We start from the raw sequence: 24,886 nt of genomic DNA on the forward strand, positions 1-24,886 counted from the left end.
TCAGTCGGCACCATCCAGGATCAGCTGCTCAGCTGCCGGCATAGGCAGGAGCAAACCTCAAGATCTGCATCAAAGGAAGTTGCCAAGGCAGAGTGACCTGCCTGGGCCTCCTCCATCCGTGCTTGGAAGGAACAGACCATCCCTAGAGTACATGTAAGGAGCCACAAAGGGGCTGATGCAGGCAGAGGTGGAGAGGGACGTGCCCCATCAGATATGGTCACAGGCCAGCTCAGGAGGCCCTAATGCATGCAGCAGTCTGTGAGATGCAGGCAGTTCAAGCTCCAGGTAAAGCTACAGCCTGCACACTCAGAAGTTGCTCCTCTTCCCCATACTCATGCCCAGAACACGGGGGTCCTCTGTCCATGTAAAGTACACATTTGACAGTCATTTCTGTCTGTCTTTGCCAAAACTCAGATGGTAGGATCCACTTCCCTCAGATAGGGAAATGGACTCAAAGGGCTGAAATTTACCTAGGGCCCCAGATGTTCAAAGTACAGGACTTGAAATTCAAGGGAGCCAGAGACTGGGGCAACTTGGCACCACCAGCTACCCCCAGAGGCAGCCAGGGTCCCAGGCACTGATGGAGACCACCAGGGCCCTTATGTGTCCCCCCACCACCAACTTTCAGGAGTGGGGTTTCCTGTTGTCCTCATTACCGCCCCTGCTGCTGTTAGGTCCTTCACGGTGAGGCTTCATGAGGAAACCACCCAGACCTCTCGGATCTCCCCTTCCCTGAACTCGGCAGCATAAATGCAGCTACCACTTACTGAATACTCACTAGATGCCAGAACTGAACTGAGTACTTGACATGTATTCTCCTGTTTAATCCTCACGACAGCTCTTGGAGATAGATAGTATTTGCATTTCCATTTTATAGATTACATTTTACAAAGTGAGGCTTAGAGAAATATCTTTCCCCAAATCCCAAGAAATTGATGGAGGCCAGATACAAATGCAGCTGTGTTTGACACCAGAGCCTACATCATCTTCCCAGGGAACATGCCCTCTGTTCCTGCTCCCTCCCCAATCCACCCTACCACCAATTTGGTATTTACTGTCTGTGTTCTTTTAAATATGCCACATGAGGCCAGGCGCAGTGGCTCACGTCTATAATCCCAGCACTTTGGGAGGCCAGGGCAGGAGGATCACTTGAGTCCAGGAGTTTGAGACCAGCCTGGGCAACATGGTAAGACCCCTATCTCTACAAAACATAATAATATTTTTTTAATTAGCTGGGTGTGGTGGTGTGTGCCTTTGGATACCAGCTACTCGAGAAGCTGAGGTGGTAGGATTGCTTGATCCCAGGAGATTAAGGCTGCAGTGAGCAGTGATTGCACCACTGCATGCCAGCCTGAGCAACAGAGCAAGACCCTATCTCAAAAAAAAAAAAAAAAATCCCACATGAGACTGCCTGTCTCCCTGATGGACTCCTAAGAACAAGGACTGTCTTTCACTTCTCTCTCTTAACTTCAACAGTTCAGCTCTGCACAGGTGAGGCATACAGTACACATACAATCAATCCTTGGGGGAACCATCAAACATCAGTGTGGGAGAAGTCAATGCAAGAACACTGTCCTCTTAAAATACCATCAGGGGAAATAGATCAAGCCAGCAAAAAGCCCGAGTAGCTCTCGGTCCCCCCCAGTTGGGACCCAACCTCCAGCCAGAGTGCCGTACCTGGAAGGCCCTCTTTCGGAGGTGTAGTATCTGCCCGCGGATGACCCAGGTACTGGGATGTGATCCGCGGGAAGCGGTGGTAGGCGAGCCTTGCATATTTCTCCCGGATCATTAGGGCCTTGGCCAGGCTCTTGGCTGCCTGCTCGTAGTCCTCCAAAGTGATCTGCAGAAGGGAGGCAGGCAGGAAAGGGTTCACGCAGCAGGCCTGAGACTGCCATCCTTGGAAAGATGTGCTTGTAAGACTGGCCCTTGCCTGGTATCTGGGAACCTGGATTTCAGGAGGGTTCTCACCACTCCCTGACTAGTAAGAGTGGTTCATTGCACCTAAACTACTTGTGCAAACAATATGGTTCATGTTGGACACCTGCTTTCCTTCTGGGAGCCTGGAATTTGAGATCTGCTATGCAGATGTGTGACTAGCCTCAGTGAAAACCCTGGGCACGGAATCTCTCATGAGCTTCCCTGGTAAACAACACTTCCCACGTGTGCTGTCACAGTGTGATGCTGAAGGTATTCGGTAATTTCTGATGACTCCGCTGGGAGAGGACCTTGGAAGCTTGCACCTCGTATCTTCCATGTATCTCTCCCTTTGCTGATTTGCTCTGTATCCTTTCACTGTAATAAATGAAAGCTGTAAGTAAAGCTATATGCAGAGTCCTGTGAGTCCTCCTGGTGAATCATCCAACCTGGGAATGGTCTTGGAGAACCCCAACACAGGAGACACAGGAGGAGTGAGGGTCGTTGGAAGAGAGATGAGTGCTCCAGCCTGCACACCCAGAAGCTGGTTTCACATTCAGCTAATTAAGCCAAAAGTCTGTTTTTGCACCAGGCCCATGAAGGGACAAAGCCTGAGTCCTACCCTTGAAGGCGATGAGTGCCATCATTTTCAGTTGATAAAATTCATGTGTCCTTTATATGTCGAAACAAATCAAAAAGCAAAAGCAAATTCTGCATGCTCAGCCTGCTTCTTTGCCAACCCCACACTTCTGATTAAATCTGTTAATCACCCAACTCATCCAGGCAACAAGACCCATTGTCATGTGTTATGTGCCAGACCTTTCCATAGATTTCATTTTGCTCCTTACTGCAACCCATTTTGCAAATGGGAAAACTGAGGCCCAGGGAGGATAAATCACTTGCCAGGAAGCTACAAAGTCAAATTTCAGACTCTAACCTGATTGAGTCCCAGAGTCTAAGGATGTTCTGCTTTACCAGAGCAGCCTCATATTCAAAGATGAATGAGATAAATTCCCACCTTCCAACAGGCTCATTAATCTTAGTCTGTTTGGGAAGGATGAGAATCACAGAAAAATGCTTGGGGAGACAAGTGGCCAAACAGACACAATGCGGGGTAAGGGGTGCAGCAGAGGGAAGCACCACATGCTGGTATAGCCCAGAGGAAGGAGGGCTGGGGCCTGAAAGTGTTCCCCTCTGCTTTAATAAAATCATCATTTTTAAATTTTGCAATATTTTAAACATACACACAGGCACCAAAGATAATATAATCTATCTTCTAGAGCTGACAATATTAATATTTAGCATAATTCTTTCAAATTTCTCACAAGTTTAAATAAATAAATCATCACAGATACAGCTAAAACTCTACCCTCCTCCCTACCCCATCCTCAGAGGGAAGAAGTCTGAATATATTTTTCCTATGCATGTTTTTATACTTTTACTCAATACTACTTCTTGCTTTTTGTTATGGTGGTAGATTCTCCTTTCCTGCCTCCAAATGTCCCCATAGGGTATGTGAATTCCTTTTATACCTTCCAGTGGATGGCTTCTGAGAGCAGCAGGAATAGGTGAGCAGACACAGACATCTTAGACAAAAATACATCCCTGCCAACAACAAAGCCAAACACTTTCCCTGGGCAACCAATGGACTCAGCATGACAGGGGCTCAGGCCATGGCTAAGGACATCAGAGAGGATGCTCAGGACCCCTGTGGACTAGTGGCCACTAGCCAAATTTATAGGCATCACAGGACCCATGGCTGGCAGCAGACCTACTGCGTGCCAAGGAGATCTGCAAGATCAGCCTGCCTCTCATGGACACTTAGCTTTCTGAGGACCAATTGCCCAGTTCAGGTGCTCCATGTACTACTCTGTGCCAGCCAGGAGACTAGGAGAAAGAAGCTAGTACATGTTAGTACATGCTACGGGCTGATGTCCTCCTGTTCAGCTGGTGGTCGGCCCACCTCGACTCTTGCTTTCCAATGTTCTGCCCACCTGCCTGAGGCTGGGTGAACACCAAAGACTCATGGTCAAGATGCTAATCTCCAGACAAGGCCTGCATTTTTCTCAATCCAATCTAAACTCCCAACTATGGGAACTTAATTAAAATAAACTATGACACATCCTCACAAAGGAATACTATGTACATATTTTTTAAAAGGACAAAGAAGTTATGTATATATTGATATGGCATTATCTTTAAGATGTATTGTTAAGTGGAAAATGCAAGATGCAGTATAATGTATATTGTAAACTACGATTTTTATAAAAATAAGTAAATAAACTATGTATGCATAAATAATTGTAGGTACATAGACCATATATGTGAGAATACCTAAGAAACCAAAACCAATGGTTGCCTCTGAGGAGGAGAATGGGTGGCTGAATTGATACCATTTTTGTATCTTTTAAATTTTGTACCATATGCAAGTGTTCTCCATTACATATAACCAAAAAATTTTTGAAAGCTAGGGGATATTTTATAGGAAGAGCAATAAGTTGCATTGCTGTCTCGGATTCACCATATTTTCTCAGCTACTGTTAAAAAGAGAGACTAACGAAGCCAACTGAGGCGTAAGTAGTGAGTTGGGGCCAGGGCACTGGAGCCAAACTTAACCCTGGCACTAACTCAGTGATATTTCTCTCCAAGAAATAGGCATGCATAAAAAATGTATCATCCAATCAGGTGAAATTAGCACATTTTCAGTGACTGCATTAACTCACTTAGTGTAAACCAATTTGCTCAACTTCTAAACAAGATTGTCTCTTCCCAGCTGGGGGGATCTAGCCTATATTTAAGGGTACTGAACCTACATGTAAGAAGAGATGATTTAGCAACAACTAATTTCACACAAACCGTTCAGTATCCTTACTTTGAATCTACTAAACATTTGGCAACACTGAAAGGCCCAAGCTGGCTCCTTTCTCGTCGGGCTACAGGGACCAATTCCAGCTTTCTAGACTTAGAGAACATGTGGAAGTTACAAGCCACAGACACAATGTGCCAGCCTGCACCCCAAGGCCCTCCTCACAGGGAACAGGCAGCCACTGAGACACCACACCCACACCCCACAACCTCTGCTAGGACCCTCCTTGCCTCCTGTGCCTCCTCTTTGCCTTCTCCCAGACACCCGCGGACAGGACCAGGCTCCAGAGGTGGGCACGACCCTGTGGCCCATGGGGCCCCGGCCTCTGTATGCAAGGCACATTCAACACTCCCACTGACGCCTTACCCCGGCACAGTAATCTCCGCTGATGGTGACCCGCTGGAACTCAGGCATGGCATAGGGTGCTGGCGTGGGCTGGGAAGTGGCTCCAGTGACCACAGGGGTTGTGGGAGACATGGCCGGACTGGCTGCCGGGGGGCCCTTCCAATCTTGCTGTGTCGGCATTTGCAGAGACAGGGACTGGGACCGAATCATCTTGAAACTTTTCTTTCTAAGAGCCAAGGACAAGGAAAAGTGGGAGACATCAGCAGCTAATTGGGGCGAGTGATAAAGACTCTGCTGTGTGTGTGGTAGGAGAATTTTGCTATGATTAATCACTGGTGCTGGCCCTACCATTAAGAAGTTTCTAATTATTCATGCCTTCCTCTTACACATGTCTGCATGAGATGGAACACAGCCCTCCAGACACCCCTACCTGTGGTCACCATGCACCACTCAGGGCTGTTTGCACAGCCCACAGAAGATTAAAGCAGGCAAATGTCCCAGGAGTCCCAGGAGACAGACAGACAAATGGCAGACCACACTGCATGGGCTCTAAAAACAGGCACTAGAGGGGAGGACAATAGCAAATCATGTGGGCTTTCCCCACAGTGTGGACAGCATGCTAGCTTCAGATAACACAAACTCTCAGTCCCAACATATGAACAGTCTCAGAAAGGACCAGGAATAGGGTCACAGAGAGACAAGCACACTGCATTTCACACAGTTAGACATTTGGGGCATTGGAGCCAGAAGAGACAGGATGCTTAATGAGTCCAATCTCCTTGTTTTACAAAGAAGGAGTAGAGAGAGTGCTCAGGACCCCTGTGGACTAGCGACCGCCATCCAGGCTTACAGGCATCATAGGCCCCATGGCTGGCAGCAGACCTACTGGGTGCCAAGGACATCTACAAGATCAGCCTGCTTCTCACAGACACTTTCCCAGAGATGGGAAAGGGCTGGCACAAAGTCACACGGCACAGTGGCTGCTCCATCCAGCCTCCACCCCTGCTGCTCCTTCCTCTAGCCTGCCGTGTGCCATCCTGGCTGCCGCTGCTGGAGCAAGCACAGATATGTACCTCTGTTTGGGGAGAGGGATTGATCAGCACCAAATGCAGGTCCCTCTGGACCTGTTGCCTTGGCACCAAAAGATGAGTACACTGGCTCTTGGGCCCAAGGTTGGTTTAAATTGCCACAAGCCCATGCTTATTTGCAAGGCTGATTTGTGATGACTCCACCTTCCTCATTCATGAAATAGACATCAGATGATGTCACCACAAGTCTCTTCTGCAGGAAGAGAATTACCCAGCATTAAGATGAGGCCATCAGTACTCTTCTCCCACCTCATGTTTCTTTCTGCCTCCAGTGGAACCCGGCCTCCCCACAGTGCCAGCCCACAGTGCCCAATGCCAGAAACCAGTTGACTACCTGCCCTACCTTGTGCCACAGGCCCAGTAGCTTCCTAAGTGCTTATTCTACCACAACCACAGCCACCAGCAAGGACTCAGTAACAACTGTGACCCACCAGAGCCCTTCTCCTCTCCAGGTACTAGTGTGATACCTACAGGCCTGGAGAAATCAGTTGATCCCCAAATAGGTTTCAGGGCTCACCTGGAAGCAGCTCTCCTCCTCTTGGCCTGTGGCCAGGTCTCCTCACTGCCAAGTTTTCAAGAACCACAGTTTTCCTCCTGTGTTTACACACCCAGTGCTTGCCATGGTCCTCTGGTTCTCACCTGCCTACATCGTGTTATCACATCTTTGGGACAAGGTTATTTTAACCTGAAAGACAGAGGTGGCTCCTTTTCAGGAATTCCCCTTCCCCTTGCCTCTGGTCTTGCTAAGAGACACACTGGGCTGCTTTGGGAAACTCAACCTGAGCCCTGGGAGCCCCCAGCCTCAGCTTTCCCTGGTCTGTCCTCCATCAAATGGAGCTCAGTCAAGCATCCTGCCCCAGGGATGCCACCTTGTCAGTCACTCCTCACAGGCAGATTCACCTTGAGGATGAGGTTCTCTCTTTGGCATCTTTTGGATGTTCACACCCAGAGGAAGAGCCATTACTTCGGGCTCCCCAACACATTCTGACCTCAGCTGAGACGCATGAGATTCTGATTTCTGTGTCACTCAAATGCCTGCCAGGTCACTGTTTTTATTTCCATGCAACCTCACCCCCAATTGCCTCAGCCAAGGCTGCCTGAGGTCTGGCCCTACCAACAAGAAGCAACAGGTGACATCTAAGGTGAGCAACAGCTAAGAAAGGTTAAAACACACACACAAACACTACAACCCAAATGCTGGGAGGCTGCCTAAGCCAACGGCCTACCAGGCTTATCCTGGGAATGTTCTTCTGCCCCAGTGAGGACGTTAGTCCCCACAAACTGGTGCCCAAAGAATTCTCCTTCCTGGGGATATCCATTATGGTGACAACCTTGGTCTTCAGATGAGCTCCAGATTGTCACATATGAGAATCTGCAGGCCGGGAGCTCAGACTTTGCAGGCACGAGGGATAGGTTTAGCCACAGACGGGCTAACTCCTCAGGGCTCTCTCCCCTTGGACTTGGAAGAACTGGAAGTTAACCACAGCTTGTATCTCAGGAAATTGGAAAAGCTGTGTGGAGCCCAAGGATGACCCTGGATTTGTTTTCTATTGCTGCAGAACAAATTGCCACAAACTTGATGGCTTAAAACAACAGCCATTTATTAGCTCACAGTTCTATAGGTGAGAAGTCTGGGTGGGCTTGGCTGGGCTCTATGCTCAGGGTATCAAAAGGCCAAAATCAAGATGTTAGCCACACTGTGCTCTTGTCTGGAGGTTCTGGGAAAGAATTCACTTCCAAGTTCATTCCAGTTGTTGGCAGAATTCAGGTCTAGTGGCCAAAAGGCTGAAGTCCCAGGCTGCTTGCTGGCTTTGACCAGGGGTCACTCTCAACTCCTACTGACCTCACGCCAATCCCTGCACATAGACCCCTTCATCTCCAAAGCCAAGAGTGGTCATTGTGCTGTTGCTTTGACTCTCTCTGCCCTCTCCTCCTACTCTCAGAAGTGAGCCACCGCGCCCGGCCGAAAGCTCTCTATTTTTAGGGGCTCATGGGATTAAATCAGACCTACCAATAAACCCCCATCTTAAGGTCAGTTGTGCCATATTCCATAACATCATCACAGGAGTGATGATATTCACTCATCTTATTCACCGCATCTGGAGATTAAGGAGGGACATCTGCGAGGGCCGTTTTGGAAATTCTACCTCCCCTAGGCCCAAATCTAGCATCCATTCTATACAACCAAGGCCCAGCCAGTAAAGGCAGAGGGTTGGAGCTGAGTGACTGGGTGTGTGGGTGTAAGTGTCAGAGGGTGCGTGACATGGTTTGCATCCATGTCTCTGCCCAAATCTCATGTGCAATTGTAATCCCCAGTGTTGGAGGTGGGGCCTGGTGGGAGGTGATTGGATCATGGGGGTAGATCCTTCATGAATGGTTTAGCACCATCTCCTTGGTGCTGTTCTAGTGATAGAGTTTTCATGAGATCTGGGCATTTAAAAGTGTGCAGCACCTTCCCCTACCCACCCTCGCTGCCTCTTCCTCCTGCTCCCACCATGTAAGACGGCTGCTTCTACTTTGCCTTCACCATGAGTCAAAGTTCCCTGAGGCTTTCTCAGAAGCAGATGCTGCCATGCTTCCTGTACGGCCTGCAGAACTATGAGCCAATTATACCTCATTTCTTTATAAATTACCAGTCTCAGGTATTTTTATAGAAGTGCAAACTAATACAGTGAATGAGTGTGTCCATGAGTGTGTGTGTGAACAAAACTGATCTGATGCCCCTGTTAGAAAGCACTTCCTTCTGATGAGCCAAGGTCTGTCTGTCCACTGTCTCACCTGCTGCACCTTACACTAGCCCCTGGGGCACCAGCATTTGCTAGGCCACAGCTGGCACACCCCCTCCTTCCCCCACCCACACTTGCACCTGGCAGAAGCACACTCCTGCCAAGGAGCCAGCAGAGTGTGGGGCTGTGAGGACACCAGCTCCAGGCCAAGCCTGAGGGCTCAAAGGGCCAGAAGCAGTTTTGTCATCCCTGAAATAGATGGTCCTCCTGACGCACAAGCACATTCTTGCTAACCAGGCCCACAAGACAAAGAGTTGATCAGGTCACCTGGGCTGTTGTTACAGCATCTCACCTCCCAGCACCTGTCTGGTGCTCCACCTGCTCTATGGCCCTTGGTTGCCCCTGACAGTCACTAAGGCCCCTCCCTTACTCTGCGGCACTCCCCAGCCCTCCTCTACTCTGGGTAATCAGGCTCCCAGGGTCTTCCCTATATAGCACTCATATGCTAAAGTGAGGAGCCCTTCTGGCCCTCCTTGCTCTCCTAGAGAATATCCAGCATCTTCCCAGGGGCCATCTGAAGACCATTGCCCTGTGTGGTCTGTCCAGACGACTAACAGGTAGGGAGGGGCACTGAAGCCAACCTTTCACCAGGCTCTCATATGTGCACTATGAGTCGGGGGCCACACATGGACCCCACTTCATTCAATAAACTACTGTGTGCCAGGCCCTGGGGGTAGAGGAGTAGATAAAATATAACTCCTGCCTCCAGGGGCTGACTGATGGCCAAGATGAACCCAGAGTTCCACAGATTATCATACAACGTGGTTGAGGTAATGAGATGGCCTGGATATTTTGGCACCCCAGAGGCGGCACTTAATCCAGACTGGGAGTGGGAGCAGTGGAGCAACGGGGTCAGAGGGGGGACATTTCAGAACATGGAGGCTGGTTTGAACTCCTCCCACACACACACTCAGCTCATTCTGGCAGCCCCTCCACATGAGAATTGTTACGCTAAAGGTTGGAATCAGGAGTCACAAAGCAGCACAGGGTTTTGCGAACACTGGGAATCTGAATGCCATTAGGTGGGACAGGCATCCTCCACTTCCACAGGCTCACACTGCTACTGCTGTCCCTGCATGGGCTCACTTGGAATTGGGACCCCCATCTAAGGAGGGAACTAAGAGGAGGTAGCACCTCCTCTGTACTTGAGACCAGAGGTCCCAGCCTATCTGGAGAATATGCTGCACGACGGGGACTATAAGAGGGGTCCCTACAGAGAGAGCAGGGGTCCACAGAGACCCCTCACACTGCATGTGCAGCCAGATGATCAGCATCCTGGCCAGATGGGTGTAACTTTGATTTTAACACTTTGCAGCCAGTCAGGTGTGGAAACTCACAGCCCCACCCTGTCTCTCTCCCTGAGCTCCCCTCTGGAAACCTACCCCGTCCTTCTCCATCCTCCCTTCCCCCCAACCCCTCCTGGCCTACTGTAATCTCCACTCATCTTCTGCCACTCACCTTTGCTTCTCCCTTCCTCAATCCTTCCCAGCTGCCCTTCCTCCCTAAAGACATGGAGATCAAAATGAAGTACAATCTGTGCTATCTGTTAACTTAAGTGTTACAATCTCTTTCCCCAACTTTATTTTTATTTTTACTTTTTTTTGAAACAGGGTCTTGCTCTGTCACCCAACCTGGAATGCAGTGGTATGATCTCAGCTCACTGCAACCTCCATCTCCTGGGTTCAAGCAATTCTTGTGCCTCAGCCTACCAAAAAGCTGGACCATAGGCGCACATCACCACGCCCAGCTAATTTTTGTATTTTTTGTACAGACGGTTTTGCTATGTTGGCCAGGCTGGTCTCAAACTCCTGGCCTCAAGTGATCCACCCACCTTGGCTTCCCAATCTCCCTAACTGTTTTTTGGGGTTTTTTGTTTTTGTTTTTGTTTTTTTGAGACAGAGTCTCCCTCCCTCAGCCAGGCTGGAGTGCAGTGGGGTGATCTTGGCTCACTGAAACCTTTGCCTCTCAGGTTCAAGCGATTCTCCTGCCTCAGCCTCCCGAGTTACTGAAATTACAGACGTGTGCCACCACACCCAGCTAACTTTTGTATTTTTAGTAGAGACAGGGTTTCTCCATGTTGGCCAGGCTGGTCTCCAACTCCTGACGTCAGGTGATCCACCCGCCTCGGCCTCCCAAGGTGCTGGGATTATAGGCGTGAGCCACTGCGCCTAGCCCAATCTCTCCCTAACTTTAAAAGGGGATAAACTGACTATTTCAACTGAAGCTCCTTTGTCAATGACCCTGAATTTTTAAAAAGTTCCCCATTCTTATTTTCACAAGTTTCATAAAATGAAGTGACTTAGCAACGCTTTAGCTGTGCTATGCTCAGTTCATAATGCACATATGTTTCTCAATTTCACTCAAAACATTCTAGGGAAGTGGCTGTCCTAGATAGCCAAATTTTTCAATGATGTTTGTTCCCTCTATATCCTAATTTTGTTCTTTTTTTAAAATTATACTTTAAGTTCTGGGGTACATGTAAAGAACGTGCAGGTTTGTTACACATGCCATGGTGGTTTGCTGCCTCCCATCAACCCATCACCTACATAGGTATTTTCTCCTAATGCTATTCCTCCCCTAGCCCTCCACCCCCAAACAGGCCCCAGTGTGTGATGTTCCCCTCCCTGTGTCTATGTGTTCTCATTGTTCAACTCCCACTTATGAGTGAGAACATGCAGTGTTTGGTTTTCTCTTCTTGTGTTAGTTTGCTGAGAATGATGGTTTCCAGCTTCATCCATGTCCCTGCAAAGGACATGAACCCATCCTTTTTTATGGCTGCATAGTATTCCATGGTGTGTATGTGCCACATTTTCTTTATCCAGTCTATCACTGATGGACATTCGGGTGGGTTCCAAGTCTTTGCTATCGCGGATAGTGCCGCAATAAACACACGTGTGCATGTGTCTTTATAGAATGATTTATAATCCTTTGGGTATATACCCAGTAATGGGATTGCTGGGTCAAATGGTATTTCTAGTTCTAGATCCTTGAGGAATCGCCACACTGTCTTCCACAATGTTTGAACTAATTTACACTCCCACCAACAGTGTAAAAGCGTTCCTATTTCTCCACATCCTCTCCAGCATCTGTTGTTTCCTTACTTTTTAATAATTGCCATTCTAACTGGCCTGAGATGGTATCTCATTGTGGTTTTGATGTGCATTTCTCTAATGACCAGTGATGATGAGCTTTTTTTCACATGTTTGTTGGCTGCATAAATGTTTTCTTTCAAGAAGTGTCTGTTCATATCCTTTGCCCACTTTTTGATGAGGTTGTTTTTTCTTGTAAATTTGTTTAAACTCTTTGTAGATTCTGGACATTAGCCCTTTGTCAGATGGATAGATTGCAAAAATTTTCTCCCATTCTGTAGGTTGCCTATTCACTCTGATGATAGTTTATTTTGCTGTGTAGAAGCTCTTTAGTTTAATTAGATCCCATTTCTCAATTTTGGCTTTTGTTGCCATGGCTTTTGATGTTTTATACATGAAGTTCTTTGCCCATGCCTATGTCCTGAATGTCCTAGGTTTTCTTCTAGGGTTTTTATGGTTTTAGGTCTTATGTTTAAGTCTTTAATCCATCTTGAGTTAATTTTTGTATAAGGTGTAAGGAAGGAGTCCAGTTTCAGTTTTTTGCATATGGCTAGCCAGTTTTCCCAACACCATTTATTAAATAGGGAATCCTTTCCCCATTGCTTGTTTGTGCCAGGTTTGTCAAAGATCAGATGATTGTAGATGTGTGGTTTTATTTCTGAGGCCTCTGTTCTGCTCCATTGGTCTATATATCTGTTTTGATACCAGTACCATGCTTTTTTGGTTACTGTAGCCTTGTAGTATACTTTGAAGTCAGGTAGCATGATGCCTCCAGCTTTGTTCTTTTTGCTTAGAATTGTCTTGGCTATACGAGCCCTTTTTTGGTTCCATATGAAATTTAAAGTAGTTTTTTTTCAAATTCTGTGAGGAAAGTCAATGGTAGCTTGATGGGGATAGCATTGAACCTATAAATTACTTTGGGCTGTATAGCTGTTTTCATGATATTGATTCTTACTATCCATGAGCATGGAATGTTTTTCCATTTGCTTTTGTCCTCTCTTATTTCCTTGAGCAGTGGTTTGTAGTTCTCCTTGAAAAAGTCCTTCTCATCCCTTGTAAGTTGGATTCCTAGCTATTTTATTCTCTTAGTAGCAGTTGTGAATGGGAGTTCACTCATGATTTGGCTCTCTGTTTGTCTGTTATTGGTATACAGGAATGCTTGTGATTTTTGCACATTGATTTTGTCTCCTGAGACGCTGCTGAAGTTGCTTATTAGCATAAGGAGATTTGGGGCTGAGATGGTGGGGTTTTCTAAATATACAATCATGTCATCTGCAAACAGGGCCAATTTGCCTTCCTCTTTTCCTGTTTGAATAGACTTTATTTCTTTATCTTGCCTGATTGCCCTAGCCTGAACTTCCAACGCTATGTTGAATAGGAGTGGTGAGAGAGGGCATTCTTGTCTTGTGCTGGTTTTCAAGGGGAATGCTTCCAGTTTTTGCCCATTCAGTATGATATTACCTGTGGGTTTGTCATAAATAGCTCTTTTTATTTTGAGATACTTTCCATCAATACCTAGTTTATTGAGAGTTTTTAGCATGAAGGGGTGTTGAATTTTATCGAAGGCCTTCTCTGCATCTAGAGATAATCATGTGGTTTTTGTCATTGGTTCTGTGATAGATCACGTTGATTGATTTGCATATGTTGAACCAGCCTTGCATCTCAGGTATGAAGCTGACTTGATAGTAGTGGATAAGCTTTTTGATGTGCTGCTGGATTTGGTTTGCCAGTATTTTACCGAGGATTTTTACATCAATGTTCATCAGGGATATTGGTCTGAAATTTTCTTTTTCTGTTGTGTCTCTGCCATGTTTTGGTATCAGGATGATGCTGGCCTCATAAAATGAGTTAGGGAGGAGTCCCTCTTCTTCTATTGTTTGGAATAATTTTAGAAGGAATGGTACCAGCTCTTCTTTGTACCTCTGGTAGAATTCGGCTGTGAATCCTTCTGGTCCTGAACTTTTTTTGGTTAGTAGGCTATTCGTTACTTCCTCAATTTCAGAACTTGTTATTGGTCTATTCAGGGATTCAACTTCTTCCTGGTTTAGACTTGGGAGAATGCATGTGTCCAGGAATTTATCCATTTCTTCTAGATTTTCTAGTTTATTTGCATAGAGGTGTTTATAGTATTCTCTGATGGTAGTCTGTATTTCTGTGGGATCAGCGGTGATACCCCGTTTATTATTTTTGATTGTGTTTATTTGATTCTCCTCTCTTTGTCTCTCTTTATTAGTCTTGCTAGCAGTCTATTTATTTTGTTGATCTTTTCAAAAAAAAAAAAACAGCTCCTGGATGCATTGATTTTTTTGAAGAGTTTTTCGTGTCTCTATCTCCTTCATTTCTGCTCTGATCTTAGTTATTCCCTGTCTTCTGCTAGCTTTTGAATTTGTTTGATTCTGCTTCTCTAGCTCTTTTAATTGTGATGTTAGGGTGTCAATTTTAGATCTTTCCTGCTTTCTCTTGTGGGCATTTAGTGCTATAAATTTCCCTCTACACACTGCTTTAAATGTGTCCCAGAGATTATGGTATGTTGTGTCTTTGTTCTTACTGGTTTCAAAGAACATCTTTATTTCCGCCTTCATTTCATTATTTACCCATTAGTCATTCAGGAGCAGAGTGTTCAGTTTCCAGGTAGATGTGTGGTTTTGAGGGAGTTTCTTAATCCTGAGTTCTAATTTGATTGCACTGTGGTCTGAGAGACTGTTTGTTATGATTTCCATTCTTCTGCATTTGCTGAGGAGTGTTTTACTTCCAATTATGTGGTTAATTTTAGAGTAAGTGCAATGAGGTGCTGAGAAGAATGTATATTCTGTTGATTTGGGTTGGAGCTTGGTCCAGAGCTGAGTTCAAGTCCTGAATATCCTTGTTAATTTTCTGTCTCGTTGATCTGTCTAATATTGACAATGGGGTGTTAAAGTCTCCCACTATTATTGTGTGGGAGCCTAAGTCTCTTTGTAGGTCTCTAAGACTTGCTTTATGAATCTGGGTGCTCCTGTATTGGGTGTATATGTATATTTAGGACAGTTAGCTCTTATTGTTGCATTGATCCCTTTACCATTATGTAATGTCCTTCCTGGTCTCTTTTGATCTTTGTTGGTTTAAAGTCTGTTTTATCAGAGGTTAAAATTGTAACTTCTGCTTTTTTTTTTTTTTCTTTCCATTTGCTTGGTGGATATTCCTCCACCCCTTTATTTTGAGCCTATGTGTGTCTTTGCATGTGAGATGAGTCTCCTGAATACAGCACACTGATGGATCTTGACTCTTCATCCAATTTGCCAGTCTGTGTGCTTTAATTGGGGCATTTAGCCCATTTACATTTAAGGCTAATATGGTTATGTGTGAATTTGATCCTGTCATTATGATGCTAGCTGGTTATTTTGCCCATTATGCAAAATGCAGTTTCCTACTTATTGATGTAGTTTCTCATAGTGTTGATAGTCTTTACAATTTGGTATGTTTTTGCAGTGGCTGGTACCAGTTGTTCCTTTCCATGTTTAGGGCTTCCTTCAGGAGCTCTTGTAAGGCAGGCCTGGTGGTGACAAAATCTCTCAGCATTTGCTTGTCTGTAAAGAATTTTATTTCTCCTTCACTTATGAATTTTAGTTTGGCTGGATATGAAATTCTGGGTTGAAAATTATTTTCTTTAAGAATGCTGAGGCCGGGTGCGGTGGCTCAAGCCTGTAATCCTAGCACTTTGGGAGGCCGAGACGGGCGGATCATGAGGTCAGGAGATCGAGACCATCCTGGCTAACACAGTGAAACCCCGTCTCTACTAAAAAAAACTACAAAAAACTAGCCGGGCGAGGTGGCGGCGCCTGTAGTCCCAGCTACTCGGGAGGCTGAGGCAGGAGAATAGGAGAATGGCGTGAACCCGGGAGGCGGAGCTTGCAGTGAGCTGAGATCCAGCCACAGCACTCCAGCCTGGGTGACAGAGCGAGACTCCGTCTCAAAAAAAAAAAAAAAAAAAAAGAATGCTGAATATTGCCCCCTCTCTCTTCTGGCTTGTAGGGTTTCTGCAGAGAGATCCACTGTTAGTCTGATGGGCTTCTCTTTGTGGGTAACCCGACCTTTCTCTCTGGCTGCCCTTAACATTTTTTCCATCATTTCAACCTTGGTAAATCTGACGATTATGTGTCTTGGGGTTGCTCTTCTCAAGGAATATCTTTGTGGTGTTCTCTTATTTCCTGAATTTGAATGTTGGCTTATCTTGCTAGGTTGGAGAAGTTTTCCTGGATAATATCCTGAAGAGTGTTTTCCAGCTTGGTTCCATTCTCCCTGTCACTTTCAGGTACACCAATCAAACATAGGTTTGGTCTTTGCACATAGTCCCATATTTCTTGGAGGCTTTGTTCATTCCTTTTCATTCTTTTTCCTCTAATCTTGTCTTCTCGTTTTACTTCATTAAGTTGATCTTCAATCTCTGATATCCTTTCTTCCATTTGATCGATTCAGCTATTCATACTTGTGTATGCTTCACGAAGTTCTCATGCTGTGTTTTTCAGCTCCATCAAGTCGTTTATGTTCTTCTCTAAACTGGTTTTTCTAGTTAGCAATTCATCTATCCTTTTTTCAAGGTTCTTATCTTCCTTGCATTGGGCTAGAACATGTTTCTTTAGCTCAGAGGAGTTTGTTATTACCCACCTTCTGAAGCCTACTTCTATCAATTGGTCAAACTCATTCTCTGTCCAGTTTTGTTTCCTTGCTTGCAAGGAGTTATATCATTCGGAGGAGAAGAGGCATTCTGGTTTTTGGAATTTTCAGCCTTTTTGCACTGGTTTACCTCCCCATCTTCATGGATTTATCTATCTTTGGTCTCTGATGCTGGTGACCTTCAGATGTGGTCTCTGATTGGACTGCTATTCCTTTCTGCTTGTTAGATTTCCTTCTAACAGTCAGGCCCCTATGCCAGAGTTTGCTGGAGGTCCACTCCAGACCCTGTTTGGCTGGGTATCACTAGCAGAGGCTGCAGAACAGCAAAGACTGCCGCCTGTTCTTTCCTCTGGAAGCTTCATCCCAGAGGGGCACTTGCCTGATGACAGCCAGAGCTCTCCTGTATGAGGTGCCTGTCAGCCCCTACTGGGAGGTGTCTCTCAGTCAGGAATACACGGGGGTTAGGGACCCACTTGAGGAAGCAGTCTGACACTTAGCAGAGCTTGAACGCTGTGCTGGGAGGACTGCTGGTCTCTTCAGAACCGTCAGGCAGGGATGTTTAAGTCTGCTGAAACTGTGCCCACAGCTGCCCCTTTCCCCGGGTGCTCTGTCCCAGGGAGATGGGGGTTTAATCTATAAGTCCCTGACTGGGGCTGCTGCCTTTTTTTCAGAGATGCCCTGCCCAGAGAGAAGAAATCTAGAGAGGCAGTCTGGCCACAGCGGCCTTGCTGAGCTGCGGTGAGCTCCACCCAGTTCGAACTTCCAGGTGGCTTTGTTTACACTTTGAAGGTAAAACCTCCTACTCAAGCCTCAGCAATGGCCAACGCCCCTCCCCACACCAAGCTCGAGTGTCCCAGGTTGATCTCAGACTGCTGCTGTGCTGGCAGTGAGAATTTCAAGCCAGTGGATCTTTTTTTTGAGACTTGTTTTGCTCTTGTTACCCAGGCTCAGTGCAATGGTGCAATCTCAGCTCACTGCAACCTCCTTCTCCTGGGTTCAAGCGATTCTCCTGCCTCAGCCTCCTGAGTAACTGGGATTACAGGCACCTGTCACCACACCCAGCTAATTTTTGTATTTTTAGTAGAGACAGGGTTTCACCATGTTGGCCAGGCTGATCTCAAACTCTTGACATCAGGTGATCCACTTGCCTCGGCCTCCCTAAGTGCTGGGATTACAGGCATGAGCCACCACATCTGGCCACCAGTGGATCTTAGTTTGCTGGGCTCCATGGGGGTGGGACCTGCTGAGCCAGACCACTCGGCTCCCTGGCTTCAGCCCCCTTTCCAGGGGAGTGAATGATTCTATCTCACTCATGTTCCAGGTGCCACTGGGGTACAGGAAAAAAAAAAAAAAAACAACTCCTGCAGCTAGTTCGGTGTCTGCCCAAACAGCCGCCCTGTTGTGTGCTTGAAACCCAGGGCCCTGGTGGTGTAGGCACCAGAGGGAATCTCCTGGTCTGCAGGTTGCGAGGATCGTGGGAAAAGCACAGTATCTGGGCCAGAGTGCACAGTTCCTCAGGCTTAGTCCCTCATGACTTCCCTCGGGTAAGGAATAAAATTCCCCCATCCCTTGTGCTTCCCAGGTGAGGCAATGCCTCACCTTGCTTTGACTCACCCTCCGTGGGCTGCACCCACTGTCCAACTAGTCCCAGTGAGATGAACCAGTACCTCAGTTGGAAATGCAGAAATCATCCACCTTCTTCATTGATATCGCTGGGAGCTGCAGACCAGAGCTGTTCCTTTCTGGCCATCTTGCCAGCCTTAACTATATCCTAATTTTTTAAAAATCAATTTTGGTCTGGCTTCTTAAAAAAATACATAATTCCTGCATTCTTCCTCAAAGCATGCTGAACATAATTTAAAGTTTTCTCAATGACTCAGGATCATCACTGTATTATCCAGTTATGATCTCAGAGGTGTGTTATCCCTAAACTACTGTGCTTCAAATTCTTGTGTCTGCTTTTTGTAATTGTTTCCTCTCTCACTGTTGACTGTCAAGTAACAACAATAACAAAACAGGAACATTAATGGTGCTCCAAGCACTGTGCTAAGGATTTTTTGTGTATTAGCTCATTTAATTCTCGCAAGGTACGTCCTTTTATTATTCCAATTTTGTAGTTTAGGAAACCAGCTCAGGCAGTCAAGAGCTTTGGCCAAGGCCACTCGTAGTAAGTGACAGGGCTGCCACTTGAACCCAATAGGTCTGACCCCAAAGCCCAGGCTTATAATCACCACACATCATCTCTGTGACCCTGCCTATAGGAGTCTCTCTCCCTACTTCTAATTTGCTTCTTTAAATCTGTCACAGGATAAGAAACAAGATAGCCAGATTATAGAACTCTGTGTAAAGTAAGAATAAATAGGAGATGGGATGGGAGGTGCCACGGACGGAGAGGGAGCTGGGGAGAGGGTGTCCTCCATGAAAATGTTAACTTTTGAACGTTTACATATAAAGGCACCTCTAGTGAGAAGAGAAACTAAAAGACAAAATTGGGTATGCATGGATCCCAGAAGAGGATGCTGGGGTGTCTGACAGTCCAGGCACCAGGCTTTCTTTCAGGAAAGAAGCTAATGGACAGAGCATGAGCTTTGGCCAGTTTCCCTCCATTTCATTTAGAAGCAACAACTACATTCTAGGGAGCAGCACCTAGTGTCATTCCAGGGTCTACAGACCAGGGAACCGAAGACTCCACCCCTGCCTGAAGAGGGGATAGCCTTGTGGTTGAAGTGTGGGGTCTAGATTCAAAAGATGTGGGCTCTAGTTCTTGCTCTGTCATTTACTCACTATGTGTCTTTGTGAAAGTACATTCAACTTCTCTGAGCCTTCATTTCCTAATCTGCAAAATCAGAATACTAAGAATATCCACTTGATAAGCTTGATGTGAGAATTAAGGAATGAATCCAACCTACACAGGCCAGTACTTAGTCCACAGTTAAGTATTCAATGGCAGGAGTTGCTATTGCTCCCTGTCTTAGCAGCAGGAACTCAGAGAAATCGCTTACATTTACTTGGGATGGACTGTAACCACACACTGTCCTAAGCCTTTTACCTGTGGATTCCCTCATTCCTCACAACACCCCATAAAGTGGAGAGCTGTTAGCATCTCCACTTTATAGATGAGGATGAGGATGAGGCCCAGAGAGGTTTCCTAATTTGCCCAAGATCACAGAGCATGCCAGTGAGTGGCAGAACACAGAGGTCCAAGAAATTGCAGCCACTCTGATGTAGTGTCTGTGGTGGCAATGAGGAGGCAGGATGTCTTCCTCTGCCGGATATCCACTGCCCACCAACAGCTAAGTTCCACACTGGATCCAGTCCTCAAGGAGCTTCTAGTCAAATAGGGCAGACAGATACAAACTAAGACAGCATAGCCTAGGCAAGGACAGAACAAAGTTTTTGGAGAGAAGTTTGCAGGGGAATTTCTGGAAACCACAGAGCACCATTCGGACTTAGAGTAAGAAAGCTTTCATTTCGCCCTGAGTCTGGGCATTGAAAAGAGCACAGTCTCTTCAGCAGATGTCAGGCCCAGTGTTACTCTGTAGTGGAAACTGGTCCTAGAAACTTATTGTTCCTGGAAATAAAAAATGCCAGGATTCCTTTTCCTCTCATTGTTAAGGGTCTGAAATGCTCAATTTGTAACACACAGAGGGCCCTGCAGACCATTCAGTTGATGAAGTCAGCCCTTCTGTTCCACCCATGGAGTGTGAATGAGAGTCTCTACAGTCATACTCTTCTTGACCCTCCAAGGATGAGCACACTGCTGGGGCTAGGGCCACCCCACCCTATCCAACACAAGGCTGGCACTCAGAGGTTGGCCAATGGCACCAATGACTCCTGCCTTTATGGGCTCACCGTCCTTTCAAGGAAGGAAAGCACTGGTCTTATGAGTGGTGAAGCTCTGTTCTTGCCTTTACACCAGTAATCAGCTTTTTACTTCTTTCCAAATGAGTTAAGGAAATGCTGAGCTTCTACATAACCAAGACAGGAAAAGACTTGCCTTTAAAACTGAGGCAGTATCTACTGTGATCACGGACTAGGTCCGAGAAGGTTCAAAGGTCTACCATGTCAACTATTGATGTTTGCAGGGTGGAAGACCAGGCGGAAACTTAGATACAGCCTGGGGTGAGATAAACTGTGAAAGGATGAGGGCTTCTCATTACACTTAGGCTCCAATCCAAACTTCTTATCAGGGAGCACAAGGCCAGTCTGATCTGGGCCCCACAAGTCCTCCAGCCCTGGCCACAGCATTTCTTCCTTTAACAGACCTCTAACCACATGAGCCTCCTCGAAGAAACTGGGGGGCCTTTGCCCTAGCTGACTCTTCTACCTGGAAGGCCACATAGCTAGCTCCTTTATATGCTGAAGCATCCGCTAAGATGTCACCTCCTTGGAGAGACCTTCCCTGACTTTCCAGTCTAAAAAAGGATTTTCTCTCTCTCTTTCCCCACCTCTCTCTCCCCCAACCCCTTTTCCTCCTTATTCATTCCTTTCATAGCACTTGCACTGCTCCTGGGCCTGTATGCCCTCAGATCCATTCCTTATCCTCTCCTGTGTTTCCCAAGGGTACCAGCGGGATTCTGGCTAGGTTTGGCCCATGGTAGCCACTGGGAGAACCTCGAATGTGCAGGAAGGGTCAGGCTAGGTATTGCCTGCCTCCATCTCTGTCTTGAGAGGCATCTCTGCAGCTGCCACCTCTTCCCCTTGGCTCCAGTTTCCACTGGAAAGGCCACCACAGTTCTACCTTCCCCAGTGTGATCCCACCTTGCCTCCAGCAACACTACTGCTTTCCTTGTCACTCCTGTCCTGGGTAGTAGCTGCTCCTTACTGTGTCTAATCTCTGAACTGCCTCTCTCTCCCCTATTTGGTTTCTCAGCTCTCTATCACCTGTGTAACCAATTCCCTGCATTAAAATTCTAATACTTCATTGGTTTCTGATCTTCCGATTGGACCCTGACTGATAACAGCACTTATCATAACTTGTAATTTTTAAGTTAATTTGTCCAGTTACTTAATTATTGTCTAGACCCAGGGACTTTATCTATCTTGTTCATTATAACATTTCCAGTCCCAGCACAGCACCCGGCAAATAGTAAGCTGCGTTCATTAGTAATGCAAAATGCTTTTCAAGTGATGAGAAGAAGTACAATTGCTGTCTCCTAAGAAATCCTCAAATTTCCAAAAAGGAAAGAGAAATGCCATTTGGAAATGGTGTGTACTTTTACACATCAGCAGCAAAGTGGGTTTTGATATTTTCAGTGTAACAGAGGCACCGAGACATTCCTCAATAAATAAGAGGTGAGTTAAGTGGTCTTGGTTAAGAAACCAACACAGCTTCAGGGACATACCAGTCTCCATGAGGTGCCTCATATCAGGACACACACCCACAGCCTGCCTGGGTCTGCATGACTCTATGTACACGAAAACCAAGCCTTGGGAACAAACCTTTTTGCGGTCTCCACAGACTTCTGCTCCGCCAGCTCCTTCTGCAGCTCCCTCTCCTTGGCTTCCTTTTGCCCGATGGGGCAGTCCTCTGGGACAGTGAACAGGGACAGTGCATCTTTGCTGTCCTCTTCTCGGAGCACTTTAGCAAACACCTTCTCCGCCAGGAGCCGGACTTGCTCATCCACTTCAGAGATGTTCAGCTTGGGAAACTGCCGCGGCATCTCGGCTAGCAAAGAAAGAACAAGCATTAACTTAATGAATAGCGGGATGCCCTGAGTCAACAGCACCGGGGAGGAGAAGTCACTGAAGTTAGGGCCAGGCCCACCTGGTACTTGGGGTCAGCTGTCTACTTAGGAATTCCGCAGACCAAACCCAGCATGCCAGTTTCAAAATTAGCTCAATAAGTAACTGGATGTGAAGCATGTAGGGCCACTTATGTGTCAGGAGACAGCAAGTGTTCACAATTCAAAGAATGAACTGTTCAACTAGGTGGGCTTCCATTTTCCCAAACTCAGGGAACCTGCAGCGCCTGGCAGCCCTGCCCTCCTGACTTTGTTCCCATGTTTGCGAAGGGACAAGAGAGCGTTCAGCTCTCCCTCCTCCAGACTATGAGGATACTGTTATAGCTGCAACAATAATCAAACCTCCCTCCCCAGCTTCACAGAGGGGAAGTCCAAAGGCTTTAATAGCCAAGGTCCTACAAGATTACAGCAGAGCCCTGGGAAATCCAAAGCTGCATTCTTCATTACATAAAACAAGGCCTTTTGCTGAAGAGAAAGAATCTGCTGTTGCAGTTCCAAACCCTCTGGAACCCCCTAACGAGACACAGCAAATAAAATAAAGGTTTTAGGACAGGAACACTCTTTACCCAGCAGAAAACTCACTCTCTCAAAGAAGCTTTCTCTATCTACCTCCTCACATACTGATTCCTTACTAACAGTCACTGGCCTCAAGCACCTGCTTGGTTGGTTGGGTTTCATTCTTGTTTGCTTGCTGTCTTCATTTCCTTATTTCTTTCCTTTTTTGCAATTACTTATATAGCACTTAATATGTACCCTCTGGCCAGGCGCAGTGGCTCACGCCTGTAATCCCAGCATTTTGGGAGACCGAGGCGGGCGGATCACCTGAGGTCAGGAGTTTGAGACCATCCTGGCCAATATGGCAAAACCCTGTCTCTACTAAAAATACAAAAAAATTAGCTGGGCGTGATGGTGGGCACCTGTAATCCCAGCTGTTTGGGAGGTTGAGGCAAGAGAATCGCTTGAACCTGGGAGGTGGTGGTTGCAATGAGCCAAGATTGAGCCACTTCACTCCAGCCTGGGTAACAGAGTGGGACTCTGTCTCAAAAAGAAAAAAAAAAAAAAGTACACTCTGGGGCCGGGTGTGGTGGCTCATGCCTGTAATCCCAGCACTTTGGGAGGTCAAGGCGAGAGGACTTCTTGGGCCTAGAAGTTTGAGACCAGCCTGGAAAACATGGCAAAACCTCATCTCTAAAAAAGATTTTAAAAATTAGCCAAGTATGGTGATGCCTGTAATCCCAGCTGCTAGGGAGGCTGAGGCAGGAGGATCTCTTGAGCCAGGGAGGTTGAGGCTGCAGTGAGTTACGATCGTACTACTGCACTCCAGCCTGGGAGACAGGGTGAGACTTCATCTCAATTTTAAAAATAATATATATATATATGTGTGTGTGTGTGTATACTCTGCAAAGAACTTCATACTTAATAACTCAGTTAATCTTATTATTCCCACTTGACAGATGAGAAAATGAAGGCATAGAGAGCTAACATACCCAGAGTCACACTTTTAATAAGTTAGCAGAGATTTGTGCTGTTCTCAGCCTTTCTTCCTCATCTGTTTCCTCTCTGATCCTCAGCTCAGGGATCTGAACCCACGCACCTGGTTCCCACCTCTGTGCCCTCACCTACCATGCTGTGCTGCTTCTCTTTGTCTATGTACGTGTCTGGGCAGGGGCTCCTCACAGTCCCCAGCATAACACTCCTGGAATGGATTAATACTGCACACTTTTCGACAAGCCACCCTCGCTGGAAGCAGCTCTGGAAGAGGAGTTTCCCATCTACCTATGACGACAGTTTCTTTAAGGTTGATTTAAAGAGAGAAGTGGTTTTGTGGACCAGACAGACAAGGATGAAGGTGAGACAGATCTCCGCTGCCATCCGGCAGGGAGAAGTACAACTACAGGGGAGAGGAACATACTAGGCCATCTTGGGACATTCTCTGGCCTCACAATGTTCTCATCTGTGAGATAAAGGGATTGAGCTAAGTGGTCTCTAAGGCCCTCTCAGCTCTAAGTGGCATAATTCTAGGTACCAGAATGATTTCCAGTGCCTGAGGAGGGCTTGCTGCTCTGAGTCTGAGTGGCTTGTGGGACTAAGTCATGACACAGACAGGAAGGAGGAAAGCAGGCTAGTAACAGGCAATCAGAGCGAGGTCTGTGGCTCCCTTAACTCTGAGACCCAAGGACCTGCCACTCCCTGATGAGGGGAGTAGGAGGGAGCCGGTAGGGAAGAACCTCTCAGCACACAACTGTCTGGGGAGCAGACACCAAGACAGTGAGGCCTGGCCTCTGCAAAGAGGAAGAGGAACAGAGCTGACTGTGGAGATTTTCATATCTTGATAGCAGAGAGTGGGGAAGCTGGAGGCCATCAAAGGAGGTGACAGGGGAGAGAAAGTCTGGAACAGCACAAA

The 24,886-nt window shown here is 46.6% G+C and overlaps 1 protein-coding gene across 12 annotated transcripts in view; it reads right to left on the bottom strand.

The window, feature by feature from the left end:
• AMPD3 (adenosine monophosphate deaminase 3) overlaps positions 1–24,886 on the bottom strand; it is a 55,905-nt gene that overhangs the window by 22,851 nt on the left and 8,168 nt on the right. For 9 of the 12 annotated variants that reach the window (XM_033206553.1, XM_033206557.1, XM_033206549.1 and 6 more), the window contains 3 exons: positions 22,181–22,406; positions 5,147–5,351; positions 1,678–1,840 (listed from right to left, as the gene is read on the bottom strand). In XM_033206553.1, the coding sequence (XP_033062444.1) occupies positions 1,678–1,840; positions 5,147–5,351; positions 22,181–22,406 (594 nt within the window). Of the gene's footprint in view, positions 1–1,677; positions 1,841–5,146; positions 5,352–6,730; positions 6,899–22,180; positions 22,407–24,105; positions 24,859–24,886 lie in introns of those variants that run through there. The other 3 variants (XM_033206559.1, XM_033206560.1, XM_033206561.1) reach the window with 3 other exon arrangements.

This window comes from Trachypithecus francoisi, unplaced genomic scaffold (assembly GCF_009764315.1).
Source record: "Trachypithecus francoisi isolate TF-2019V2 unplaced genomic scaffold, Tfra_2.0 Lachesis_group8, whole genome shotgun sequence".
NCBI classification, from domain to species: Eukaryota; Metazoa; Chordata; class Mammalia; order Primates; family Cercopithecidae; genus Trachypithecus; species Trachypithecus francoisi.